Below are 17,779 nucleotides of genomic sequence, written 5' to 3' on the forward strand. Positions count from 1 at the left end.
CCAAAGTTGTTGACCTTTTTAGAGAGCTGACACCACACTTACATATTATCTCTGCTTGGGGAAAGAAAACAGGAAACATAAACAAACTATTTTTGTTGCCCATTTATTGTGTGCCGAGGTCCCCAAACCACCCCTCAAAGTAAAACACACTCCACACATACAAGCCTGCGATTTACACATGGTTTATAAGCCATAAGGAACACCATTTCAGATAAAATCACAGAGGACTTTGCTACCAAACTCTGCCATTTTGTCCTTACCCACAACCACTTCAAATTTGGTGAGGACCTGTTCCTCCAGATCAGCGGCATAGCCATGGGCACCCACATGGTCCCACAGTATGCCAACATCTTCATGGCAGATTTAGAACGTTTCCTAAACTCCCACCCACTCAAACCTCTCTTGTACCTGCGATACATTGACAATATTTTTATTATCTGGACACATGGTCAACAGACCCTGGAAACCTTCCACCAGACATTCAATGACTTTCACCCCACAATCAACCTAACAAATGAACCAATCTATGCAAGAAATACGTTTTTGGGACACTACTGTAAAAATACAGGATGGGTGTATAGACACCAACCACCTTATACCGAAAACCAACTGACCGACAAACATATCTACATGCTTCTAGCTACCATCCCAAACATACCAAACAATCCATTGTATATAGCCAGGCCCTACGTTACAACCGCATCTGTTCCAACTCTACAGACAGAGACTGTCACCCAAGAGATCTACAGCAAACCTTTTTAGAACTAAAATATCCACCTGATGAAGTTAAACAACAGATCAACAGAGCCAGACTGATACCCAGCGAGAACTTGGTACCCAAAAAAGAAAATAACAGAACACTAGTAATCACATACAGCTCCCAAGTTAAAACAGTAAAAACCTCTCCTAGACAATGACAGCTCTCTTTTTCAAGCTCTGGGAGGAAGACCTTTCATTGCCTACAGACAGCCACCCAATCTTAAACAACTCCTCACCCACAATAACACAACCACCAGGAGGGCATGCCAGGATCTGGGAAAAAGTAGGAGGCAGTGGAATGGGGGGGGGGCAGAAAGCAACCCACCCTTCGTTGTGGCAGGGAACTCGCTTGCCACACCAGAAAAAGCAGCCTGCCACCGCCGGGTAGGCGCTTAATCACAGTAATTACAAAGGCAATAAACTGTTTACTGAGAAAGCAACAAATTGCTGAACCTTTGAATGCCACTCGGGCCCCGGGAAGGACACACAACTGCTGCTTCCCAAGGGAGGCGCCAAGACATAGGTAAACTGTGGAATTCCTTCCTACTGGAGGCAGAAGCGGCCACCAACTCGGACAGCTTTAGAAGAGCAGTGGGCAGATTTGTGGAGGGTAAGGCTTCTCAGTGGCTACTGGTAACCTTGGGTCTGCTCTGCCTCCACAGTCGGAAGGGGCAATGCTTCCGAAGACCAGTTGCGGAAAACTGCAGGAAGGGAGAGGGCTCTTGTGTTTGGATCCTGTTTGTGGGCATCTCACTAACATCTGGTTGGCCTCTGTGAGAGAAGGACGCTGGCCTGGTCCAGCAAGCTCTTCTTAAGTTCAAACCAAGCCCATTTCTTTGCATAGCACAACAGCCAAGGCTCTCCGTCCCCCCAAAAGACCTGCAACATTGCTGTAGGCTGCTGCCTTGCTGGGTCAGAAACGTAGGAGGCCCACCTGAGCGAGGGATGGTGAGCACCCAGGGCCACCCTTGCAGGTGTCGCTGGGCTCCAGCTCCCATCAGCCCCTGCAGCCAGCACCCTCCAGGATCGGGGGCAATGCTGGGAGTCAGAGCCCAGTCGCAACCCCCTGCCAAGCAGGAAACACCATCAAAGCATTCTTGACATATGCCTGTCAAGCCTCCGCTTAAATACCTCCAAAGAAGGAGACTCCACCACACTTCTTGGCAGCAAATTCCACTGCCGAACAGCTCTTACTGTCAGGAAGTTCTTCCTAATGTTTAGGTGGAATCTTCTTTCTTGTAGTTTGAATCCATTGCTCCGTGTCCGATTCTCTGGAGCAGCAGAAAACAACCTTTCACACTCCTCTATATGACATCCTTTTATATATTTGAACATGGCTATCATATCACCCCTTAACCTTCTCTTCTCCAGGCTAAACATACCCATCTCCCTAAGCCGTTCCTCATAAGGCATTGTTTCCAAGAAGAATTAACAAGAATAATGTAAGACCTCAAGCAGCTAAAATAGCAACCGGCTGAAAGCAGAGCAAAACTTGCACCAGCTCTCTAAACATCTGGACAGGATAAAATGTTTTGGGTGACCAGCGAAGAGAGTACAGGGAAGGTGACCACCTGCTGTCAAGAGGCAGGGAGTTCCAAAATATAGGCATCAGGGTGGGTCATAAAAAACTTTTTTTGGAAAATGTTTCCTCCCTTGATCTTATATCAGGCGTATGGTATAAACATAGACTAATTTCAAATTTGGGACAAATCGGTTAATATTTAGACCCTGCTCCTACAGATTGAAATTTTGCCTCACTACGAGTGATGAAAACATAGGAATTTGACTCATTTACTCTCAGTATGTTAAATTGTGAACTAATAAACATAAATTTTAGATTTTATGTAGAGCAATAATAGTTGCATACTATTATTTTATGCAATATTTATTTATTTAAGATGAAACATGTTGATAATTTACATGAAAAAACCAATGTTTTTGAACAAATTATATGGAACAATTAAGCAAACGGTGTACTAAACAAGTAAACATAAACAATAAACAATAAAACACCACTCATATTATGTGTTGCATCAAAACATCACATTATACTTAATTACTTAAGTATAAATTGTACTAAATGCTTACATTTTGTGTAATTAATAAAATTTAACAGAGGAGCATATTTCAATTGTTTCATTGCCTGATGGAAATTACATTGGTGGTCATGTTACACCGGTTGATAGCAAGGTGAAATCTATTGCAAATTCTCTTAACTCATTTCTCAGAGAAAAAGACCTAGTATGAGTCAACTTGCAGCAGTTGCTTGTGATGGGACAAACACAAACATAGGTGCCCTGGGAGGAATTAAGCATCTTATTGAAATAGACATTGGCCGGCCATTGCAATGGAATATTTGCCTCCTTCCTGCCAATGAACTGCCTCTACAACATCTCTTCATTGAACTAGATGGACCCACATCTGGGGCTAACACCTTTTCATGGCATATTGGGAAATTACTGCCCAGTGTCACCGATTTGCCAGTTGTTGAATATAAATGCTTTGCACAATCAGTTTCAATCCCAGAAATGCCATAAGTAGTTTGGAAAAATCTATCTACTGACAAAAAGTATTTGTGGCAAGTTACATCTGCACTCATCTCTGTAGAATTCAGCAGTGACTTACAGCTGCTCAGAATTGGCCCATGCAGCCATAGCAGGTGGCTCACTAGTGCCTGTCGTATCTGCCGGCTGTATGGAACAAATGATAAAATGGTCGGAAACTGACACATATGAGCCACCAACCATCAGGAACATGACAAACAATGAACTGTTAAATATTGTGACCACTTCATTAACAATTCCAAAATTCAAGTGCCATTTGCAAATGGTTGAACGTGCAGTGAAGGAGGTTACTAGAGCATCTAGGATAGTTATTGGAGAGAAAACACGTGATGCTACCATCAAAACAACAATGAACAATCGCTCTAAATTCCCAAAACAAGAGACAAATAAGGACTTTGCACCAAAATAGACGTTTAGTGTAAGGCATAAAAGCATATTTTTAGCATGATATAATATGGTGTAAATGTACAATGTATAATATTGCATAAGGCAAAATTTTATTAATTACACAAAATGTAAGCATTTAGTACAATTTATACTTAAGTATTAAGTATAATGTGATGTTTTGATGCAACACATAATATGAGTGGTGTTTTATTGTTTATTGTTTATGTTTACTTGTTTAGTACACCGTTTGCTTAATTGTTCCATATAATTTGTTCAAAAACATTGGTTTTTCATGTAAATTATCAACATGTTTTATCTTAAATAAATAATATTGCAGAAAATAATAGTATGCAACTATTATTGCTCTAGATAAAACCTAAAATTTAAGTTTATTAGTTCACAATTTAACATACTGAGAATAAATGAGTCAAATCCCTATGTTTTCATCACTCGTAGTGAGGCAAAATTTCAATCTGTAGGAGCAGGGTCTAAATATTAACCGATTTGTCCCAAATTTGAAATTAGACTATGTTTATACCATACGCCTGATATAAGATCAAGGGAGGAAACATTTTCCAAAAAAAGTTTTTTATGACCCACCCTAATAGGCATTGCCATCTGTTGATGGACTGCAGCTGCTACGCTGGCTGATGGGATGTGTAGTCAGCAACAACTGGAAGGCCACCAGTTTTCCCAGCCTACCCCAAAATGGCAGGTTGGGAGGTTTTAGTTTTTGCTCAGGGATTCAACACACAAAACAGCAGAACAGAATCACTAAATGCACTATTAAGAGAAAACTTATCTGATTCCAGCTTAGCTTTGGAGTCGCCTGCATTTCTGGTCCTCTGGGTGCCTTCCTTCACCCTCTCCTCTTCCTTGGGCAAATAATCTGAGGAATTAATTTTGATTCATTAAGAGTTCTCAGGGGAAGAGGGGAGGGTGGGGTCATTAGGCGGTTGGGTTAATTTTATCTGCAGGATCACAGTGCACAGAACATCAGAGACCGCCGGACTGCTGTCTGGCAGGCGGGCACATGGGCACAGCGCGCCTGTGGACTCTGCCGGGTACACACGTACTGTGGCTGTCTGGCGGGCGCCGGGCTGCTGGCTGGCTGGCGCAGGTGCACAGCACGCCTATGCACTGTGCCGGGCGCACACGCAGAGGGGCGCCACAAGGCTGCAGCTGGCGAGCGGGCGCCGGGCTGATGGCTGGCAGGTGCAGGGGCACAGCGCGCCTATGCACTGTGCCAGGCGCATGCGCACAGGGGCGCCACAAGGCTGCAGCTGGCGGGCGGGCGCCAGGGCTGCTGGCTGGCTGGCGCAGGCGCACAGCGCGCCTGTGCGCTCTACCAGGCGCAGGCGCACAGCGCGCCTATGCACTCTACTAGGCACAGCGCGCCTGTACACTGTGCTAGGCGCCGTGAGGCTGCGGCTGGCGGGTGGGCGCCGTGCAACTGCCGCGAGCGTAGCGGCCCGGGGCCCCTGGCACCCCGGTGCATTGCGCCACCGAGCCTTGCCCTAGAGCCGGCCCTGGGTAGTCCAGTGTCATCATTACGGGTGCCTTTTAAAAATAGGGGCTGATGTTTGAACTTGGGCTTTGCTCATAAGGGGGGAGGGGCGCAGCTCAGTGGCAGATGTACCCCTCATTGTACCCCTCATTCGGCTTCCCGCTGTGAGGGTGAGACCCCCTCCTGACTCGCACCAGGATCCTGCAATGCAGGTCAGGTAGCGGCGCCAGTTCTGCTTCCATTTCCCAGGCGAACACAGGCAGGTCTGGCCCCCCTCACGTCAGATCCCCCGGCAGGAATCCGTGGGGCGCTCCGGGCTTCCGGCGAGTGCGCCTTTCGCATCTTTCGGTGGGGGAGAGGGAGTCCATGGAAGGTTTAAAGGACTTGAGAAAGGCCTGGATAGAGATGCCCCCTCTCCCCCCTCCCTGCTCGTCTTGGGAGGCCCCACTCAAGGGCGGATGGAGGAGAATGTTCATGGGGGGGGGGTGAGGGAGGAATGGAAGCAACATGGGGGAAGGGAAGCCCAGCAGGACATTGACACCGAATGAGAGAGAGACGTGGCCTTTTTGGGAGCCCTCTCCATTATGGGCGCTGGCAGGAATGTGAGGAGGGCTGCCGTGGCTTCTCCCTCCTGGCGAGGAATCTGCTACTCCTCCAAGTTCTTCAACAGAGGGATCCCTGAAAAGGGGGGTCCACTTCCCCCACCCCCTACATGGCTCAGGTCAGCTGTTGCCTGACATTCAGGGTTTATATACTGTACAGGTAGAAGGTAAAGGACCCCTGGACAGTTAAGTCCAGCCGAGTTCGACTATGACATGTGGTGCTCATCTCACTTTCAGAGCCAGAGAGCTTTCCAGCTCATGTGGACAACTTCTCATGAGCTGGTACCAATTCCAGAAGAACTACACAAAATCTACAAGGAGACTCACAGGAGTGTGGAACAAGCTTCAGTCAGAGTTCACGCTTTACTGTATTTCAACAGACTAGTGAGAGACTGGTGGTGGTGCTTTGGAAGCAGAGTTGGTAAGATTATTACCTCACTCTACAACAACAATCTACAACACAACCCACCTTCAATAACTTCTTACCATGCCACCTTACCCCACTACCCCACCCGACACCCGCCCCACACATAACTTGTACCTCATAAAACCTGACCGCCTCCATCTTCCCCTCCATCTACAACACCGCCCACCCTCAAAAATTTATTAAAATTCCACCTTCCCCATTACCCCTCAAATCCACCACACACACGTAACTCACACCTCGGGACACCTGACCATCTCAATATTACAATGCGTCTATAACAACACCCACCCTCAATTACTTCCTAACATTCCACCTTACCCCACTACGCCCGCCACAGAACTCCCACCTCATAAACCCAGATCGCCTCCATGTTACCCTCAATCTAAAACACCACCCACCCTCTAGAACTTCCTACCATTCCACCTTCCCCAATCCACCCCCACACCCCAACACACACAGAAATCCCACCTCGACACCCCACACCACCTCCATATTACCCTCGCTCTACAACACCACCCACCAAACCCCCACCCCCTCCATATTACCCTCAATCGGTGGGGAGCCCAAATAGGGGTCAGGGATAAGTAAAGCCTTCCCTGGTTGGGGTGGGGTGGGGGTCAAAATAGGGGGCATGGATAGGTAAGTCCTTCCCTGATTGAGGTGGGGGTGGTGGAAATAGGGGGCAGGGATAGGTAAGTCCTTGCATGGGTGGGGTGGGGGGGACCGCAATAGGGGACAGGGATACGTAACCCCTTCCCTGCCTGGGTTGTGGGGGACCAAATAGGGGACAGGGATAGGTAAGGCCGTCCCCAGATATAGTGGGGGGACCTAATACGAGACATGGATAGGTCAACCCTTCCCTGCCTGGGGTGGGGGTGGGACCAGAATAGGAGACAGGGCTATCTAATGGGTCAATACAAAGTGGGGGGGGAGACACAGGGATACCCCTATCTAAACATAACACACACAAAAAACAGGGGGACTCTGACGGTCAGGGGAGTCTGAAGGGGGACTCTGACCCTCCATTTAACAAACTGAGGCACAGCAACGCGTGCAAGGTCCAGCTAGTAATAATAATAATAAAAGGTGTTATCGAGTCTTTTGATATCATATTATTAGAAGAAAGGTGGGTTCATTAGGAAATCTGTTTGGAGGGATAAAAATCATATTCCCTTTTAGCCCACAAATAGAACATCATGGGCCCGTTAGAAAGTGGGATTAACCTTTATTTGTGCAAGGGAGACTAAATTTAAAGTGAGTCCCCTCCAGACATGGGATGACATTGCCCAGGCATTTCTTACTGGGTTTTTAAGATTTAGTCCTAATCATACTTAATGTATTTATTCCTCCTTGCCCTATTGGGCTACTCGAACCAACTCACTTTATTTCTTGAGGAATTAGAACTGGAATTCCACACCATTGGCTTGTTAACGGCAGGTGATTTTAATGCAAGCGTGGGCAAGGGCAATCTTGAATTTCTGAGGGAGCTAGGATTTGACACTGTGTACGCCTTGCCTAAACGTTTCTCTGACCCATTATATTCTAAAGACTCCTATATAAATGACTCTGGAGTCGGTCTTGCCAAACTGTACATGAGTTTTGGCAGACTGATCTGGAATGGCTCATTGCCAGGCAACCCAGCCAGGGGAGTTCACATACATTTCTGGAAGAGGAAATAAGTTAAATCCGAGGCTCCTCTGCACTAAGAAACCAAGTTGAAACCTTCGGGGGGCGGGGGACTGGATTGAGAGCGACCACCTTACTGTGAAGGTAGCAAACTTGTACTAAATTTGGAGAAGTTAGAAATTATGGTCTTATATGGAGAGTGCTATGGCCCATGGGCTCACGAAGAGTCGGACACGACTAAACAACAACATGGAGAGCATATAAGTGGGTGATAAGTGGAGACACCATTCAGCTAGATAAGTAGTTTAAATGCCTAGGCATTTATTTTGATTATAAGGCTGACTGGGCGACCCACAGAGACCCATCCTTAATGCTGCCCAAAGCAGTTTGTCAAGGATCACACATTGCAGGATCCCCTTACGAAACAGCAGCCATTCATGGTGAAAACAGGACAAGCAGGCTCTGCAAAGACCTGATCTCAGAGCTTGCAACTTCCAATTTTGCACAGCTAATTAGCACCCTGTTGAGGTTTTATCCCTTGCCATTATAGATATAGAAATAGATATATCCGCTTATTTCACATGGGAGCTGCTTGGAGGACAGCTGGTTCAAAGGCAAGTTTGAAATGCAATGATCTTTTTAATTTATAACAGGAAGGATTTTTTCCTGCAGGACCTCATCCTCTCCATGGGCTGGCAATCTCCAATCAGCAAGCTATCAGTTATTTCTGACAGTTACCTGGTTTCCCAACCAATCAGAAGCAGGGTATCAGAAGCAGTTGCAAAACAGCACCCCCTAGCAATGGCCACTTGGGTACTACAGCTGCCGATGCTTGCTACATTGTATCTAAGGTTGCTATTTTATAACCAGTTGAGTTTTAAAGGTAAAGGTGTTGGCATACACACTGAAGACCTGGCCTCCAAGCCCCCCGGTTAGCATCTGCCAGGTGTCTTCTCCCTCCGGTGTAGCCAACTGGAATCGGTCCAATTTCTCTGTGAACTTGGACACGTTATCTGCAGAGTCCACTCCAGCGTTTAGCGTGGTTGGCAGCAGCAGCAACAAGAGGAGACACGGAAACGTTCTCTTGCATATTTACAAGCATTTATTCAGCAAGACCAAACGTGTCTTTCTTCATCAGCATAAGCATAGCAAGTGCGTACTGCATAGCAAATACAATAAGCGCAAAACGGAAGTGTACAATCATGTGACACACAGCAACACTTTACATGCCTGTTCCTCTTGAGGTGGAACGGAATCCTAACAAAAGGGACCCCTGACCATTAGGTCCAGTCGTGACAGACTCTGGGGTTGCGGTGCTCATTTCACGTTATTGGCTAAGGGAGCCGGTGTACAGTTTCCAGGTCATGTGGCCAGCATGATTAAGCCGATTCTGGCGAATCAGAGCAGCACATGGAAACGCTGTTTACCTTCCCGCAGTAGCAGTACCTATTTATCTACTTGCACTTTGAGGTGCTTTCGAACTGCTAGGTTGTCAGGAGCTGGGACTGAGCAACGGGAGCTCACCCCGTCGCAGGGATTCGAACTGCTGACCTTCTGATCAGCAAGCCCTAGGCTCTGTGGTTTAACTCACAGCGCCTTTTAGTCTCCTTTTATTCAGTAGAAAGGTATGGAAATTCATATAAAATCACTACTGTGGTGGATTTTCATAATTCCAACATTTCTTTGCTTTGAGAGACATTGGATTGACTCAGGATCTAATCAAAGAACAGCTATCACCTTCATAATGACTGTGAAACTTCTCTTTGTCCTGTGGAATGTAACAGGGAGGGGGCAAGAAGAGGCCAGGAGCAGCTGGCCAGGTACTCAAATTTCTACCTCTGGACCCCTACTTTTTGTGATGTATCAATGACATATTAGTGACATATTAGTGGTGTATCTTTAGGGGTGTACCTTGGTGGTGGGATGCTAATAAAAAGGGAAGACCCCATTTGTTCAGGGTCTCCATCTTGCTTCAACTTGTTGCAGGTGGGGCCCTGTCGCGACAGTACTTTCTTTAATAAAGGCCAAGCCTACTGGCTGCTGTTTTGCTCTGATATGCTTGGTTGGGGTCTTGTTTTGTCCAAGGGAGCCCTCAGATTTTCTGTTAACAGTAGACAAGGGTTGCTGTTGGGAGACGCCTCCCAATGTTTGCATTGAAAGATCCTCTTTGAGTACTGAATGAACTGTTGGTTCCAGTTTTAGAGGAAATGATGAATGATATTCTGTTGGGGGGAAAGATCCCAAATACATGGAAAGAGGCATACATAACATTGATCCCAAAGCCGGATACGGATGGCTTAGAAGTTAAAAATTACAGACCAATCTCATTATTGAATAATGATTACAAACTCTTTGCAGATATAATGTCCAAGAGATTGAAAGAAGTTTTAAATCAAATAATACATAAGGATCAGGCTGGTTTTCTTCCTGGTAGACAGCTAAAGGATAATGTAAGACACATAATAGATGTAATAGAATATCTGGAGACCAAGATAGATAAACCAGCTGTCTTGATGTTTGTAGATGCTGAGAAAGCTTTTGACAATATATCTTGGCAATTCATGAAGAGGAATTTGGAATCAATGGTTGGGAAGAATACATTCGTGAATGGGATCGAGGCGATTTATTCAGAGCAAAAGGCAAGATTGATAATTAATAACACCCTAACAGAATATTTTGAAATCACAAAAGGAACTAGACAGGGCTGCCCTTTATCGCCGTTATTGTTCATCATGGTCCTGGAAATATTATTGATCAGATTAAGAGACCTATCTACAATTAGAGGTATTAAGGTAGGTGCAAAGCAATTTAAAGTGAAAGCCTTCGCAGATGATTTAGTTTTAACATTGGAAAATCCAAAGGAAAGTGTTGCAGAAGCTATAGAAGTAATGGAGAAATTTGGCCAATTGGCAGGATTCAAATTAAATAGACAAAAAACCAAGGTTATGGCAATGAATATGACGAAAGAAGAAAAACAGGAATTACAGTTAAAACATGGACTCGACGTGGCTAAAAAGGTAAAATATTTGGGAATATGGATGACAGCAAAGAATATCAATCTTTACAGTGATAATTACGAACAAGTATGGAAGGAAATAAAGAAAGACCTGGAAAGATGGACTAATATGAAAATGTCATTCTTAGGAAGAATTGCAACAATAAAGATGAATGTATTACCTAAGATGTTATTCCTATTTCAAACTATACCTGTGGTTAAAGGTACGAGACAATTCCAAGAGTGGCAAAAGATTTTATCAAGATTTGTCTGGCAGGGGAGAAAACCTAGAATAAAACATAAGATTTTGGTAGATAAGAAAGAAAGAGGTGGATTCGCCCTGCCAGACTTGAGACTTTATTATGAAGCGTCCTGTATCTGTTGGATAAAAGAATGGATAACTCTAGAGAATACGGACTTGTTAGATTTGGAAGGTTTTAACAATAGATTTGGATGGCATGCATATTTATGTTATGACAAAAAGAAATCACATACCGGGTTTACGAATCATGTGATAAGAAGATCTCTGTACGAGGTGTGGGAAAGAAATAAAAGGCTGTTAGAGACTAAAACACCCTGGTGGGTCTCACCAGCAGAGGTATTAACAGTTAAGAAAGTAAATATGGAGAAGAGGCGGGCCACGTATGAGGAAATCTTGACGAAAACTGAAAAAGGATGGAGTTTAAAACCTTTTGAGGACATTAAAGGAGTGTTAACAGGATGGATAGAATACCATCAAATAAATGATGTGCTTAAAGAAGATAGAAAAATAGGTTTTGAGGATAAAAGATCCAAATTTAAAATAGAAGTGCTAGAAGGCAAAACAAAGCTTTTGGCAAAGATGTATGATCTGTTGTTGGAGTGGTATACAAAAGATGAGTTGACAAAAGAAGTGATGATTAAATGGGCAAAAGATTTGGGGCATAATATTGAATATGATGCGTGGTTGAAATTATGGAATCAAACTTTAAGATTTACAGCATGTACTGCCTTGAAAGAAAATGTATATAAGATGATGTACAGATGGTATTTAACTCCAGTTAAATTAGCTAAAATGTATAGAATGAGTGATAAAAGTTGCTGGAAATGTAAAGAGAAAGATGGTGAATTTTATCATATGTGGTGGACATGCGAAAAAGTTAAAAGATTTTGGGAAAGTTTATATAACGAATTGAAAAAGATGTTTAGATATACCTTTCCAAAAAAACCAGAAGCATTTTTGTTAGGAATAATAGGAGGAGAGATTAGAAAAGAAGATCAAACACTGTTTATGTATGCAACAACCGCGGCTAGGACTTTGTTAGCCCAAAAATGGAAATTACAGGAATTACCTACAATTGTGGAGTGGCAGATGAAAATGATGGACTATGCTGAACTTGCTAGATTGACATGCAAGATTCGTGACCAGGGGGAGACAAGGTTTCAAAAGGACTGGAGTAAATATGTGGACTATATGGAGAAAAACTGTAGATCATTAAAAACTCTCGCAGGATTAAAATAAACCTTACGAATTGACCAATATGTTAAAAAAGGAACTGCAAAAAAGGGAATTAACAAGAAACCCGCATGAAGGGAGGGGGGGAAGTCATAGCTCGGCGGAGCAAGGTAAAAGATGTGAATATAAGATTTTGTATAAAAGATTGGTTTTGTTAAGTTGTCGAATTTGGAAAATTGGAATAAAATGTATTTAAAAAAAAAAAAGAAAGATCCTCTTTGAAGCGCAGTTGTGGAGCCAGCCATTGGGGGGGGGGGCGAAGACATTTGCTGCCTGAGAGGAACCAGAGAGGAGTGCTCCCCCCCCCCAAAGCAGCCTTACTGGGACACTGAGCAGTTACCTGGGGACAACTATCTTCTCCCCACCGCCATTCAGATCAGAAGCAAACCAGAAGCCCTTCAATAATACGCATTGTGGTCTGCTGGCAGGAGGATTTCCTAGGAGCATCTCCACTTGCAAAGCTGGAGGGAGGCTTTCCACCCTCAGGGCCCAGAGGTGGCTCCTGCCTTGGGGCAGCTGGTGGATTTGGAAGAAGTTGACCCTTAGCACTCTTGGTTTCGGACCTGCCTGCTTCCACATTATTGTTTCTCCCTTGTGTCATTTTGGGGGTAGCATTCTACACACACTTGTGTCACTGTGCCCCCCCCCCACTGCTTTGAGATGCTCTGGTACGGCCCCTTCTTGCCTGTGCCCCCTTCCCTCCTCATGCAAGACGTGCAGCTAGGAACAGAGCCTTTCCTTGTTATGCCACTAAATATCCCTTTTATTTCTCCTGCCACAAAACGTACCTATGCACAATATATCTATACAGTATATCAAAACAACAGATGAGGGTTTCAAGGTTACCTTGGGCATATAAGTAGGTGCTTTCAATCTTTCTGTGTCTTCATGGTTCCATTATTGCAATTATAACAGTGGGAGTTATGCTAATCTAACTCTGCTTCCAAAGCAACACCACCAATCTCAGTTCCACTTTGTGCAACTCTCCATTCCCACATACAAACATTTCCAACTCCCTCCACCAAACACCAAAACCATCTCACTCTCAGTCAATCCTCATTCAGAAGCAACACTCCAGACGCACACACTCCCCTCCCTATCTAACACTACATTAAGTATTATATTATGCTTACTTTTCTGAAATGTTACCCTCATTACTTTAAAAACAAGTGTAGACAATGTTACATACAAACAACAGCTCACATACGATGCATGCATTTAAGATTGATTTCCTGTTATTGATGTGAAAGAAATTGTCAACTCGTAGAGAAACAGATTCTACACTCTAAAAAGTGTTCCATAATAACCAAAGCAGAATCTACAATCCTTCTATTTAAACCATTTCTCTTCTTTAATTGATGGCTTGTAGAGTTTCCACTCTTACAGCTCTTACCCCTCAGAGTCTTTTGATGGTTTGTAAGACTTCCACTTCAACTGAACCTCTGTCCGCTTCCTTGGAATTATATGGTTTCTCCCCCGTGTGAGTACGTTGATGAAATCGAAGTGTTCCACTCTGACTGAAGCTCTTTCCACACTCTGTGCATTTATATGGTTTCTCCCCCGTGTGAGTCCGTTGATGAATTCTAAGGTGTCCACTCTGACTGAAGCTCTTTCCACACTCGTTGCATTGAAATGGTTTCTCCCCCGTGTGAGTCTGGTGGTGTAAATTCAGGTGTCCACTCCTCCTGAAGCTCTTTCCACATTCCATGCACTTAAATGGTTTCTCCCCCGTGTGACTCCGTTGATGAATTCTAAGGTGTCCACTCTCACTGAAGCTCTTTCCACACTCGATGCATTGAAATGGTTTCTCTCCCGTGTGAGTCCGTTGATGGCTTCTAAGGTGTCCACTACCACTGAAGCTCTTTCCACATTCCATGCACTTAAATGGTTTCTCCCCCATGTGAGTCCGTTGATGGCTTCTAAGGTGTCCACTACCACTGAAGCTCTTTCCACACTCCATACATTTAAATGGTTTCTTCCCCGTGTGAGTCTGATGATGTAAATTCAGGCTTCCACTCCCACTGAAGCACTTTCCACATTCCATGCATTTAAATGGTTTCTCTCCCGTGTGAGTCCGTTGATGTTTTCTAAGGTTTCCACTCCCACTGAAGCTCTTTCCACATTCCATGCACTTAAATGGTTTCTCCCCTGTGTGAGTCCGTTGATGAATTTTAAGGTGTCCACTCTGACTGAAGCTCTTTCCACAGTCCATGCATTGAAATGGTTTCTCCCCTGTGTGACTCTGTTGATGAATTCTAAGTGTTCCACTATCAGTGAAGCTCTTTCCACATTCCATGCATTTAAATGGTTTCTTCCCCATGTGAGTCTGATGATGTAAATTCAGGCTTCCACTCCCACTGAAGCACTTTCCACATTCCATGCATTTAAATGGTTTCTCTCCCGTGTGAGTCCGTTGATGTTTTCTAAGGTTTCCACTCCCACTGAAGCTCTTTCCACAGTCCATGCACTTAAATGGTTTCTCCCCCATGTGAGTCCGGTGATGTTTTCTAAGGTCTCCACTCTGACTGAAGCTCTTTCCACATTCCATGCACTTAAATGGTTTCTCCCCTGTGTGAGTCCGTTGATGAATTTTAAGGTGTCCACTCTGACTGAAGCTCTTTCCACAGTCCATGCATTGAAATGGTTTCTCCTCCGTGTGACTCCGTTGATGAATTCTAAGTGTTCCACTATCAGAGAAGCTCTTTCCACATTCCATGCATTTAAATGGTTTCTCCCCCGTGTGAGTCCGTTGATGATTTCTAAGGTGTGCACTCTGACTGAAGCTCTTTCCACATTCCATGCACTTAAATGGTTTCTCCCCCGTGTGAGTCCGTTGATGAATTCTAAGGTGTGCACTCTGACTGAAGCTCTTTTCACACTCCATACATTGAAATGGTTTCTCCCCCGTGTGAGTCTGTTGATGAATTTTAAGTTTTCCACTGTCAGTGAAGCTCTTTCCACACTCCATGCTTTCAAATTGTTTATCCTCTCTCTTTTCACACTCCATGTATTTAAACGATTTCTTTGTTATTCCCATTGGACAAGGCCCACCATAATTTTGACTGCCTTCTCCATTGTCCTTTTTCGACGGGGGTGGGGGAGAGAGAAATTGTTTTCTAGAAAGAGAACAAAGGGATATTACACACATCAATTAGCACCTACTTTTATTTTAACATCTCATACATCTCCTGTCCCCCATGTGTTCCAAATTTTTAGGAAAGGCACATGAAATAATGTTAAATAATTGTAATGCATCATCAGCCTTTCCTAACCCTTAATCAACGTTAATGAAGCAGCATTATATTAGAATACGGTTGAACTGTGGGGTTTACTTTCTATAAAAAGTGTTTTCTCACAGGAAAGGGAGCTGCCAAGGGGAAGGCAGGCGTCAAAAAGCCCTGACAATTTTTTGCTGCACGTTGGACTTTGCAGTCGGAGGTTCATTTTTCTATGGCCACGCTTCGCAAGACGAAGCGGCGGCCATAGAAAACCTCGTCGTCTTGCGAGGCAACCTCTGATCGCAAAATCCATTCGTCTAGCAAAAAATTGGTCTTACAGGGCATTCGTTAAGCGAGGCACCACTGTATATTTGTAGATAACAAACCACCTGAAGTCTGTGACTCTATGGTTAGCTCCTATAAAATGGGACGTGAGCGGTGCCTCTACCACTTGGTTTGCAATGCGGCTTTTGTGCTCTAATATTCTAGTCTTTACCGTTCTTATTGTGCTCCCTATGTACCATAGGCTGCATTTGCATTGGATGGCATATACCACGCCCCGAGAATTACAGTTCGTAAATGTATCTAGTTGAATCACTTTATTGGTGTTCGGGATGGTAAATTCTTTTTGTTTGATGGTTAGGCTACATATGGCACAATGCCTGCATTTAAAATGACCTTTGATCTTACTTGCCTGAGGTTGGCTCTCGCTGGTCATATCCACATGTACTAAAATGTCTTTCAGATTCTTGGTTCTGCGGAAACCAATGTGTGGAGGCATACTTTGACAACCTGGGATTTCTTGTAAAATGTGCCAGTGTTTTCCAATAATCCTGGCTATTGAGTTGGATAATGGGGTAAAATCTAAGGATCAAGTTAGGAGACGATATTTAGGTTTAGATCGTTCTGCAAAGAGTGTACCAGTATATCTAGGGCCTAGGCCTATTGTGCGTCCTTGCCTGTGCTGTTCTTATTATTTGTTGAGGATAGCCTCTGTTCGCAAATTCACACGCCATTTGGTCAGTGGCGTAGCGTGGGGGGGCCAGGGGGCAGCCGCACCGGGCGCAACATCTGGGGTGGGCGCGCGCTCGCACTCGCAGCTCTCTGCCCTTGCCTGGCTCACACAGCCTCTTTAACCCTATCGGGGCTTCCCACTTGCCGGCTCCGAAATGGTGGACTTGCCGAGGCTGGAAGAGTTGGGTGGCAGAGGCACGGACAGCCCAGCCCTGATGGGGTTAAAGAGACACGCTTGCTGGGAAAGAGAGAGGTGGGCGCGGCTGCGAGAAAGGGCAGCTTTTGAGGAGCCGCTGAAATGGTGTTGCTGCTGCTGCTGCTCCCGCCTCTCCTGCTCGGGAGGCAGAGGTGAGGACAAGCGGGAGAGGTGTGTAAGGGGTGGGGGCTCGTCTCATTCCTAGGGGGGAAAGAGGGGTAGGAGGGTGGTCGAGTGCTCTTGGTTCGCTTTATTTATGAGTTCTGTGTAGCAGAGGGGAGCTGGCACTGGAATTTTGTGAATCGGTTAAAATCTCAATTTTATATTAATTGTTAAAGTAAAGCCTCCTTGCTGGCTATTTTTCGTTGATCAGTCCATTGTAACACCAGCGGGTTTGGAATGCACACCTATTGTCTTATCTGATCTCTCCATCGCCTTTGTGAAAACGGGTTTCCTCAGTCTTAGAGTCCCATCTGTTACTCATTCATAAAATGTATAAGGTCCTTTTTCCTGCCCCCTTTTGATGACAGGACGGAGGAAATAACAATTAAATGTTGGGGTGTTTTGACCTTTTGTTTGAATGATAAAAAAGTGATTTCCTTTAACAAGATCTACCATTTGAAGTGTATTCCACAGGATGCAAGGCTGTTTTCCAATCCAAACCTGATAGTGACTTTTCTCTTTTATTTTCTCTTTCCACCCCTTTCCCCATGCTTCTCTCTCTCTCTTTCCCCAATCCCCACACTCCTCCTCCCCCCAAATTCCTTTTAGGATTTTCAGTTTTCGCCTCGCTCCCCCCCCCCTTCACGGTGTTTCCCTCTCAAACTGGTCCTCCTTTTCTTCTATCCCCCCCATCCTCATTGCATCCTTCTTTTCTCTGCCCCCCTTTGCCACACACACACACACACACACACACACAGAGAGAGAGAGAAAGAGACAGACAGACAGACAGACAGACAGACTTTGTTTGTCCCCCCTGCCCCCTTTCC

General features: G+C 44.7%; 1 protein-coding gene across 1 annotated transcript in view; it reads right to left on the reverse strand.

Annotated features, from left to right (window-relative positions):
- LOC132591639 (zinc finger protein 729-like) overlaps positions 1-17,779 on the reverse strand; it is a 37,076-nt gene that overhangs the window by 11,397 nt on the left and 7,900 nt on the right. The window contains exon 2 of the mRNA XM_060271000.1: positions 13,762-15,478. Within this exon, the coding sequence (XP_060126983.1) occupies positions 13,762-15,478 (1,717 nt within the window). The remainder of the gene's footprint in view (positions 1-13,761; positions 15,479-17,779) is intronic.

The sequence above is a fragment of the Zootoca vivipara genome, chromosome 2, assembly GCF_963506605.1.
Source record: "Zootoca vivipara chromosome 2, rZooViv1.1, whole genome shotgun sequence".
Lineage (NCBI taxonomy): Eukaryota > Metazoa > Chordata > Lepidosauria > Squamata > Lacertidae > Zootoca > Zootoca vivipara.